Source organism: Aricia agestis, chromosome 15 (genome assembly GCF_905147365.1).
Source record: "Aricia agestis chromosome 15, ilAriAges1.1, whole genome shotgun sequence".
Classification (NCBI taxonomy): Eukaryota; Metazoa; Arthropoda; class Insecta; order Lepidoptera; family Lycaenidae; genus Aricia; species Aricia agestis.
Window position 1 is genome coordinate 11,336,381 of NC_056420.1, and position 11,889 is coordinate 11,348,269.

The following is an 11,889-nucleotide window of genomic DNA, read 5'->3' on the forward strand; positions in this document are numbered from 1 at the left end:
ATCAAGAACACACTTTGACAGATGACAATTATGACATCTCATAACATTGTTGCCAGTTGAAGAAATTAGTTCCAATAGATTTCCGCAATATGGCGGGGTTTTTTATATTGTTGATCGGGCTTTAAATAACTTTCTTTAGGAATTTTACAGATTTTTTTATGGCAAAAGTACATGCTGATGCTTTAAAAACTTTCTTTAGGAATTTTACAGATTTTTTTTATGGTAAAAGTACATGCTGATGCTTTAAAAAATTTAGGAAGAAAATAAATAAATTATGTATTGTCAGTTGTCACTAATTGTCATTTGTCATGTGACATGTGTTGTGTCCATTTGACTTTTATATGCTGTGTCGACTGTCGGATATCCATTGTCAAATGTCAAACAAGTTTGTTATGTCGGCTGGGCTAGAGGATGCAAAGTAAATAAAAAGCGAAAATACAGGAAATATGGCACCGAAACTGAAATTTGCTGAAGGTAATTGAAATTACAAATAATACCAAAGATTATCTTGTCGTTTTTTGGTAAAACTTACATATAATTACTTAAATTTCAGGGGAGAAAGTGTTATGCTTCCATGGCCCGCTCATTTACGAGGCAAAATGCTTGAAAAGTTCTGTTACTAAAGATAAACATGTGAGATACCTGATACACTACGCCGGATGGAACAAAAAGTAAGTAATATTGCGGTAAAAACTCATTTTATCGTTACATGATAAAATGAGTTTTTACTTCTTCAATTCTTGAACTTGACTTGAACTTCACAACAATTTTTTCGACAAACGTTTTGCACGGCCGTGTCAGATTAGCGGATTTATCGGATTATAGAATACTCCATACATTTTTATACATTACAGTACCAATCCTAATGTTAAGGTTTTATCAGAACTATACATCATTTTATAAAGTGGCACTTCGGTACTATCGGTACTTGTCAACAAGATGTGATCATAACCGTTGTCATCATTGTAACAAAAAAATTACGTACCTAAATAAAAATTGAGCTAAATAATGTTTAATATATGTACGTAACTTAATATAATCTGCTAATGAGCCTATAATTGGTTTTCAGCTGGGATGAGTGGGTGCCGGAGAGCAGAGTCCTCAAATACAACGAAGCTAATGTTCAAAGACAGAAGGAAGTACAGAGAGCACACTCAGCACAACCAGTCAAAACTAAAAAGAGTAATTATTGTTTATACTGCTATTAATTGTTACTTTGATGGAAATGTACAAAATATTGAATGTCTCAAATATGTATTTCATCATTGCATGGTCAATACACATTTAATTTGATATCATTATATCATCCATACTGTGTTGTTTTACATCTTTGTAAAGTGTCATTCAAATGGTCACTAATATATTCAAACAATTGTAATACAAGGAATAAAAGTACCATAATATGTTAATTGAAACATGTAATTGTTTAACAATTTCAGCTCCAGCTAAGGGCCGGAAGTCGGAAGCAGCCAGCTCCACTCCAGCTAGGGAAGAATCCAGAGCATCTACACCTGCAGGTAAAATTATCATTATTTTAAACACCTCCATTGTGGGTATCACAGACACAATAGATTTTCAATTGTTATGCGGCAGCTGGCTGCCGCTTGGGGATTGATGGGTTAATAGAAAATATTATGTTCATTATTGTGATCTTATTATAATATGTGTGTTTTGTAAGTCACTGGAATTTTTTAAAGTTTCAAATATTACATTAAATTTATAATTGAAAACCAAATAGGGATTTGCATAATGATTAATTTGATGCCAATAAATACGCGCCTCTGGGCGTTGACCAATAACCGCGTCATAAGTTTCCAAATCTAAGCAGAGAGGGAATTTTAAATCACATTTCATGTTTTGTTTTTATAGGTAAAGATAAGGACAAAGAGGCTGATGCGACACCAACAACCACCACTAAAGCCACCAAAACACAAAGTAAAGACACACCAGCAGACTCAGGGTCAGATCAGCCTAAGTGAGTATTAATACATTGTGGTGCATGTGTTTCTTGGTTTTACAATTATTATTATATTTAATAAAAGAAACTTGTTTTGTTACATTATAATGAGAATTTTATTAATATAATATTGTAGTACGATAAAAATTGCCTATTGTCTTACATAATAATAAAATCAATTTAATTAGATATATTGGATAAAATTGAATTGAATAACATTTTAAACTTAGCTGAGGAGTGAGGTACAAACATTTTTGCCTTTCATTGCTTCTGGTTATACGTACAATATGTAACCGATAACATTAGGCATATTTATAATAATATTATATTATTATTTCATAAATTTTTGCACCTTTAAAATTTTTATTTCATAAGCATAAATTAAATATTACCTGTTATATTATGTCTGTAGTATTAATAAAAATACAGCAGTATTGTAACTTCCATTTTCTTTACATTTTCAGGAAAAAGCGCGGCCGGCTAGACATCTCTATTGAATCTGAAGAACAGTACCTCGCCAAAGTTGAAGTAAAAATCAAAATACCCGAGGAGTTGAAAGTGTGGCTTGTAGATGACTGGGACGTTATCACGAGGCAGCAAAAACTAGCTTTACTACCCGCTAAGATCACAGTGTCACAGATAGTTGACAACTACCTTGCCTCCAAGAAGTCGAGTAAACAGCACAACCAGGCAAAGGAATCTGTACTAGTTGATATAACTGAAGGCATTAAAGAGTACTTTAATGCGACATTGGGTTCACAATTATTATATAAGTTCGAAAGACCGCAGTACAGTGAGATTTTACAAGAATACCCTGACACACCAATGTCTCAGATATACGGATCTATACATTTGCTAAGGCTGTTTGCGAAAATGGGTCCAATGTTGGCATATACAGCGTTGGACGAGAAATCCTTACAACACGTACTAACGCACATACAAGATTTTCTAAAGTATATGGTGACGAATCGTTCTACGCTGTTTAACTTGCAAGATTATGGTAACGCTACCCCCGAATATCACAGAAAGGTTCAATAGTATTAGGCTTTTGCGATTCAGAGGTAAACAATGTGTTAAAGCCTAAAATTTCAGCCTTTTCTTAATCATTTTAGACAACAGTATGGTTATTTCTACATAAATAAAAATGAACTTTCAATTTTGTTAGTCATGCTAAAATTCGAAAACGGCTGAACCGATTTGACTAATTTTTATTTTGAAATATATTCGCTCATATAAAAAAAAATGTAGTAAAAAACTTAAAACGACAAATTTATTTTGTTTTTAGGTGCAAAATGACTGAAATTTTATTGTAAAATATATTGTAGGACCTTACGCCCTATTGTTACGAGTGAATCGCAATAATATTTTAAATAATTAGAATAAGCAATATCAGAAATGAAATTGAGAAATATTATCTGATTTATATTATAATTCTCTGATTTATATTATAATTCTTTTGAATACCGGCAGGCTAGATTTGTGAAAATGTACACTTGAAAATTGTATGATTTTATAAGCGTAAAGCATTTAAGGTTTTTTCGTGACGTTAGTTCTAAAAATGTGTAGATTTAATCAAATGAGCGTTAAAAGTGTTAAGAAATTATTGAATATTGGCTGTAAATTTTTGATTAAGAAAAAATGTTTTTCGGCAATTGTATAATGTTATGGTGATTTGGCATTGACTGGAAAATAAAGTAATTTTAAGGTTAAGTAATTTTAAGCAAGCTGCATGAGATATAGAATGTAAGTAAAATGCTATTCCTCCCTAAAATGTGTTTTTATTATTATTCTCCTCAGACATAATACAGAACCCATCTCCTTGTCTGTCAGGGAACTTTTATAACGGATCAGTTTTCTTAAATGAAATAAGGGGGCAAACGAGCAAACGGGTAACCTGATGGAAAGCAACTTTCGTCGCCCATGGACACTCGCAGCATCAGAAGAGCTGCAGCCTGTGCGTTGCCGCCCTTTTAAGAGGTAATAGGGTAGGTTAGGGATGGGAAGGGAATAGGGGAGGGTAGGGAAGGACACTCGCAGCATCAGAAGAGCTGCAGGTGCGTTGCCGGCCGTTTAAGAGGGAATAGGGGAAGATAGGGAAGGGAAGGGAAGGGAATAGGGGAGGGAAGGGAAAGGAATAGGGTAGGGGATTGGGCCTCCGGTAAACTCACTCACTCGGCGAAACACAGCGCAAGTGCTGTTTCACGCTGGTTTTCAGTGAGAACGTGGTATTTCTCCGGTCGAGCCGGCCCATTCGTGCCGAAGCATGGCTCTTCCACGTCTGAATACTAAGTTTGACGAAAGGTCCCTTACTGACTACCGTGACCGTGAGTACGTATTAACATACAGGGTGTAACAAAACAAGTGATAACACTTTAGGGTGTGTATGTGTGCCTCGTAGAAAGTTCACTGTGAAAGCAGCGCTGAAGGAACAATTTGTTTCACTTTTGTATGGTCAAACGCCTGAGCGTCACGAGTTTCCCATATAAAAGCGAAAAAAAAAATTGGTCTTTCAGTGCTGCTATTTTCACAGTGAACTTTCTACGAGGAACACATACACACCCTAAAGTATTATCACTTGTTTTGTTACACCCTGTTATTTACACGAAACCGGTGTGGGAGCTATTATTATATTATATCTGCATTGAAGATACAGATATAAAGAATGTTTTAAATTGATTGCATCGAGGATTTTTGTACGACAGTACTTACTACTTACAGAAGAGTGGAGAAGTCTCTTTGGACTATAGCAAAAATATGACCACAGTATACCGCGACCGTTGGCGCCAGTAACGAAACAGTTGCCATGCACTTATATGGATGATGATGATTAAGTATTACTGTAATGTGTTGCATGTGTTTATTGCACTGCATGGAATGTCCTGTCCGAACTTATTTTACCTTTACCAGACTCTTTATGCCAATAACATAAAGGTTATTTTCATTTACTCGATGTATAGCAGGGTCGGCGCCAGTGACTCAACTGGCGCGCGCCCGTGAGTTACCAAGTTGCCTTGAACTTACCTTATGATACGCATTATTGTGCATAAAAGGAAAAATATAAAATGGCGAATATCGATGAGGTGAGCTGAGGTTTTATATGAATTTTATTCTGTTTCAATTCGTTTTGATGCAAATGTAAACACAGCTCAGTTTGGTCTAAAATATATTAAGTATAGACAATGAAACATAATTTATTTTGATCATATATTCTATAATTCTGACCTATTACAAGATTCTAACAATTAAATAAATAAATAAATAAATAAATGTTTTTAGTAAATCCTCCAAAAAAGACGTCTTTCTAGCAACGCATTTAATCACGAGTTGGCACGAAGCATGTTTAGTAATTTCTACACGACCAAAACAAAATACATACCTAAAAATATACAATATTAATTAAAAAGTTTAAAAAAATATTAAAATAGTAATAAATGAGAACTTTGTCTCACTATAATGTTTGCAAATGACAATACTAGATGGCGCTACATACCCCAAAAGCTTAAAAAACTCAATAATTTATAATAATCAATGAGCTTTTTAGATTAAAAAAAAATGCAACTTTTGGCATCATCGTGTTAACAGAAAATATTTATATAGTTATGGTATATTTTCTGGGAAGTAAATTAACATTTATTTATTTACGTTAAATAGTATTGTAATGTTTCAGGTTTTATCTCAAACGAAACATGATAGGGTTCGTGTTTGTAGCATTATTTATTACGCGAGTTTAGGCTATCTGGGAGTTAGTAAGAATTTTTAACAATGCCAGTAAGTGATATAAGGATATTCTTATCGGCAAGTACGTGACCAAGTCTGTATTTAGCGCCAAGGTCAACCACCATATGGTGCTCAGGAAAGCACTGGCATCGCTCTTTATGGAAGTGATTTTATAAAGATTTTATCAAAGTAAACTGCAACTTTAAATTATGATCATACGTGATTTTTTGTCATCAATAGAATGCTATCAATCTGCAGTAAAGTTACCTGCCAAGTAGGTATATGAAAATTATTGGAATCCTACAGACATACCCAGGGCCTCCGCTTGTCGCTACCATATGTGCAATCTGCAATGTGTGCAATGCACACGGGCGCCATCCTCTAGGGGCGCCAAGTCGCCATCTTTAGGGGCGCCAAAACCGAGGACCCAAAAAATTTGCTTAAAGGGGCGCCAAAATCCTTTTTTTTGCACACAGGCGCCATAAGCCCTTACGGGGGCCCTAGACATACATACCTAGTACCTACATGTTATTTCTCATTACCTACCCCTTTACTTGGTAGGTAATGTCCAAATTTCCAAGAGCGTTTTATACAAAACTTCTGTGGGTACACCGTACATCTGCTTTTTATAAGATACTAGACAACGGCCGCAACTCCGTTGCGCCAAAACTCGTTTATCGCGCGGGAACTGTACATTTTTTTGGGATAAAAAGTATCCTATGTCCTTTCCCGGGACTCAAAGTATCTCCATACCAAATTTCAGCATAATCGGTTCAACGGTTTGGGCGTGAAGAGGTAACAGACAGACAGACAGACAGACACACTTTCGCATTTATAATATTAGTATGGATTATTTTCTTCACCATTGCTTTATAGGCTATACTTATACAAAACTGTATGAATGCCCCGGGTTGGGGAATGGAGATGTGCCTCAGTTAAGCTGAAGCACCGGCCGGGGGTATGTGGGACTGCCGACGAGAGCGACGGGCTTACCCACTAAAACCACCTGCTGTTCACCTTCAGCCGTCTAAAGGAAGGATGTCCCGGATCTAACAAACACAGGACTTCCTCCACGACCGGCCGGTCGACTACCTCAGAAGGGACCGGACTTCCACCAAAGTTAGGGAACGCTTCGGCATGCTGGACTGTGGACATAGGGCTCTCTCAATGAACCCCAAGATGATCTCTAGCTACTCCGTACTCGCATCCAACATGGACCCGCAAATAAACGGAGACCGTCGTCCCACCTAGTTGGAGGTCGACCGACCTTCAAAATGTATTAAATTCTAATTCGGAACTCTGTACCGTCGTAGCGGACGAGTCTGCGCTCCACAGATGTTTCGCGTTAAATCTGCAGGGTTCTGGAATGTTCGTCGGTAAATAATTACACGTTACGAAGCCTTTGACTGCCTTTAAAGGCGACAAGGTGGACGGCGGCGAACGAGGCCGCAAACTTCCACAATCAGGCCATTTCTGTCCTTAACACAATGACATATTATCGATTGCTTTTAATAAATCTCGACAAGTGCAATGAACAGGCTTACTTACAAAAATGTTAAAGATGAACTTCGTAGAATTTTGTATTATCGTTTTTAGCGAATAGTGAATTAGTGAATACCTACCCTTTTTATACTTTATATAATTTATACGTGGGAGAGCCATGCTTCGGCACGAATGGGTCGGCTCGACCGGAGAAATACCACGTTCGCACAGAAAACCGGCCTGAAACAGCGCTTGCGCTGTGTTTCGCCGAGTGATTTTACCGGAGGCCCAATCCCCTACCCTATTCCCTTCCCTTCCCTCCCCTATTCCCTTCCCTTCCCTTCCCTATCCTCCCCTATTACCCTATTCCCTCTTAAAAGGCCGGCAACGCACCTGCAGCTCTTCTGATGCTGCGAGTGTCCATGGGCGACAGAAGTTGCTTTCCATCAGGTGACCCGTTTGCTCGTTTGCCCCCATTATTTTCATAAAAAAACCCTTTTTTTTTTTTTTTTTTTCCGGAGGGGGAAATGCATTACGCATACCACCCAGGCGCAGGGGGCGACCCGAGTGGTTATGTGGGACTCCCGTAGCTAATGAGACCACGGTATACCCACTAAAACCCCCCCCCATCTTCCGCCACGCCGCATATTGACGGGGCCACAGGAACGATACACACATCTGCGACCCCGCCAGCGGCCCGAAGACACCACGATGGGCGCACAACACATGCGCCCTCCTCCTCGGCCCCCACCAAGGCTGTAGCAGACGCCCCCCGAGTCTGCTACTTGGAGGCCATGTGGCAGATCAAGTCTGTGGCTCTGCCACCGACCACACCTCGGCCGCAGAGGATAGGGCAAGCGGCGCACCGTAATACCTACTTGCCTCCTCCTCTGCGGCCCCACCAATGCCGTTCAAGCGGAACGGCCCCGCCAGCCCGCAGGGGGGACAGGGAAAGCGGCAACCTACCACAATGCCTCCCCCCCCCGCGACCCGTCCTCGGCCGCAGAGGATAGGGCAAGCGGCGCACCGTAATACCTACTTGCCTCCTCCTCTGCGGCCCCACCTCGGTGCGCATCCGCAGCGGACTCCTCCAGTCCGCTGGGAGCGCCCTCCTCGAGCCAGGCGGCAACACCGGCCGGCCCTGGTTGCCTCTTTGCTTCACCGCGGTTGTCCAAGCCGCGGTTACTAGAGCCCCACCGCCACGACAAGGCGTGCAACCATCGGGGGGTCATAAAAAAAAAAAAAAAAAAAAACCCTACCAGTGTACTCGTATTTTTTTTTTTTTGTTCTTTTAACAGGGTCTTTTAAATGTCACCTCCATAAGGTTTAATTGTCATAAAAAGTTCGAGGTAAAGTTAGGAAAACTACTACGGAAACCACGGAAGGGCCAAACTTGTAGTTTACATTTTTGTTGTAGACTGTAGAGCAACGATGTCAATACTATGGTGTAGAGCTGCCAACTGAGAGAGTAACATTTTTCTAGGCTAGTTTATTTTTAATTTGTATCCCACTTCTGATGTTGCAATTTGCATGAAGCGGACGTATGTATGATGCATCAGAGAAAGCAATCTGCTGGATGACAACATATATCCAGCGGTTTAAACGCTACATGTCACTTGTCAGTGGAATGTACATCTGTGACGCCAGCAGTGGGCTCACCGAAAGTATTTCTGGCGCAGACGCCACGCCGATATAAAAATAAACCATTATAGTTTATGCAACATCTGGATTCCTGTACGTAAAATGGTACCCTCATTGTTGTAATTAGGTTAAAGGCATTTGTTACTCCCCTGGTAATGCAGTATGCAATTGATTTTTAGGGCTTTCTGCCATGATGGGCCACGATTTCACTATGAAGATGGCTATGGCTTGCACAATTTTATATTGGTCCATCGTGGACTAATGTATAAAGACCACAGTACAGCAGCAGCTACTCACGTTTGGAAAAAGGAGCGGACTATATATCTCATAACATTGTCAGAGAAATACCTAGTGTTCTTTTTTTTTTAAATAAGGGGTCAAACGAGCAAACAGGTCACCTGATGGAAAGCAACTTCCGTCGCCCATGGACACTCGCAGCATCAGAAGAGCTGCAGGTGCGCTCCGGCATTTTAAGAGGGAATAGGGTAATAGGAGAGGGCAGGGTAGGGGATTGGACCTTCGGTAAACTCACTCACTCAGCGAATCACATTACACAGAGCAAGCGCTGTTTCACTTTTCTGTGAGCCGGTCCATTCGTTCCGAAGCATGGCTCTCCCACGCTCAAAATTATGTTATTAATGTAACTAAGCTTAAGGAATCTACCTCTATGTATATGGTACCTACTTACTACTTAACGGAAACATCTGCAGCAGTTTAATCTCAAAATGGTTTACTGTAGTTACTGATGGGGCGTCGGGTGGTCATTAACAGCAGTGACTGCAAGTTTAATGCAAACGTACACCGTGGTACTTATAGTCCGGGGTCCGTAGAACAATTTTTTTATTACTATTAGGCTAATTTTTTGTGAGCAGCTTCATTTTGATGAGACGAACAACAGTTTTATTTGCGAAAAATCTTGAAAGTGGTACCTAACAGAGATAGAAAGCCGAAAGGATTTAATAGTTTGATTTGATGGTCCTAAAATATGGATTGTTCTATTTGTAGGACAATGTTACCTACTCTTAAATTAATAGTTACACTAACTATACAAAAAATCAGCTGGTTAGGGTTCCGTTTTCCGTTCCGTTTAGGTTAATAGTTACAAAATTTAAGAGTAATATTGTCCTACAAATAGAACAATCCATATTTTTGGACTCGTCATCAATCAAAGTATTAAATCCTTCCTATGTTAGCTACCGCTTTCAAGATTTTTCGCAAATAAAATTGTTGTTCGTCTTATCAAAATGAAACTAAGTACCTACTCACAAAAAATTAGCTTGATAGTAAGTAAGTAATAAAAAAAATGTTTTACGGAACCCGGACTATTACGCATACGTCCTATCAAAAAAAGTGTGTTACATTTTGTAAAATCTGACTAACTCAAGTCCGTGCTAGAAACCGTGTGTATGCTAAGCGAGTTTTTATCTTTCGTTAATTACTGCCTGGTTAAAAAGTTGGATTTCTCTCAGCAAAAGTGTCCGGATTTCAACCGGACACTTTTCAAAAACCCGGCCGGACGCACCCCGGACGCTTTAAACTAGGACAACAAGTAGGACAAATCCGAGAAAATCCGGACGGATGGCAACCCTATCTCCAAGTTACATCTTAAGGATGCTAAAACGGAGTTTGTAGAATGAATCACATTTATTTTCTTCAAATTAAGTGATTCAGAGATTTTTGTGTCGAAATTGGGGACACTTAAGTTTTTTACCAATTTGGGTATCTTACTTTTATTCCGTGTATTCTAATTTTAGGTAAATACCTGTATCGTTAAGTAAAATATTATAATTAAATAACTACACAAAGTTAAACAAAGTCAGTAAACTATCCATTTCACCTAATTGCAATTTACGAAAAATGCCGTAACCCAATTTTTCAGTAAAATTATTCTGACTACATTTTTAACCAAAAATAATTAAATTATAGCCTTTGTATTAACTAAATAATTTGAATGAATAAAAATAGAGAATAATAATTTAGAAAATTAAATTTGCAATTATTTGTTTTTATGACGAAAACGAATTTACATACTTATTATGAGAATCAAACTTTACCTTCAGTCTTTCAGAATTTGTTTACTTAACATAATATTATGATAGTTTTCCTGTAACTATGACCTAATTTACTTAATTCTTTACACAGTAGCTGCATGTTTTCGATGATGATGATTTGTTGCAAAACGACATAATATTATTATGGGTCATCAATTTGAGGAACAATTGATGAGTGTCGTGATTTGAGTTCGTTCCAATTTCTGTTGATACTTGATAGGTTTCTTGTAAATAACGATGGACGCTAATATTTATTGGGAGCTATTAGTAATTGTTATTGATTAATTCTATTTATTGGCAGTTCACGAGAAAGATTAAGCTTAGCCTCGTTTATTTTCATAAAATTTATATTTAACAATATCTGGGCTGTGAGAATCTGTAAGGTTAATTAGGGATAGTAGAATAAGGAAAGAATCTCTAATCATAGAGAGATTAGAGATTCTTCCTTCTCTTCTTTCTCTTCTCGGAGTGTAGCTCTGTCTTCTGAGATCTAAATAATGCTTATCAACTTTTGTAAGCCTATCGGCACTTTTCCTTCCTTTTAAATACTTGCACTAGGAAGTTAAAATAGCAATAGGCTGAGAAATGCAGTTGACAGTATTTTGGCTGTTTAGACATTCTATGTCACCATTATAGACAATTTAGACCAATGACAGGGTTATGAATAATATTATGTCTAAAAAAAAGGTTTGGTCAAATGGATCATCTGAAAGGATGCAGGGACTCCGTATAAACTGAAGGCGGATTGCAAAATGGTTGCGATGGAAAACTTTAGAGGAAGCCATGCTGCATGTACACACTACACAGCATGGATGAGTAAAAGTCCTGTAGTCAAATCAAACATCCCCAGAGTTTTCTTTATTCCGCAAAAATTCTAACTGGCATTTGCACTCTTCTTATCTATCTATTTATCTAAAAGATTAATCACAGACCATAAAATCTATAAACAAAGGCTGGATAGCATCAAAAGTTGGTGATAACTTGGTAAATTGAACTTGGGGCCTCCAGCTTCTTGCTGGAAAAACATAACCTCCTAGCAGC

At 38.3% G+C, this 11,889-nt stretch overlaps 1 protein-coding gene across 1 annotated transcript; it reads left to right on the plus strand.

Annotated features, from left to right (window-relative positions):
* The first annotated feature begins 384 nt into the window (after positions 1-384).
* On the plus strand, positions 385-3,151 carry LOC121734121 (mortality factor 4-like protein 1). Its single transcript, XM_042124543.1, has 6 exons — positions 385-474; positions 554-671; positions 1,070-1,182; positions 1,440-1,517; positions 1,870-1,975; positions 2,422-3,151. The coding sequence occupies exons 1-6, from the start codon at positions 447-449 to the stop codon at positions 2,993-2,995; spliced, it is 1,017 nt and encodes a 338-aa protein (XP_041980477.1). The 5' UTR covers positions 385-446; the 3' UTR covers positions 2,996-3,151.
* Positions 3,152-11,889: the final 8,738 nt, after the last annotated feature.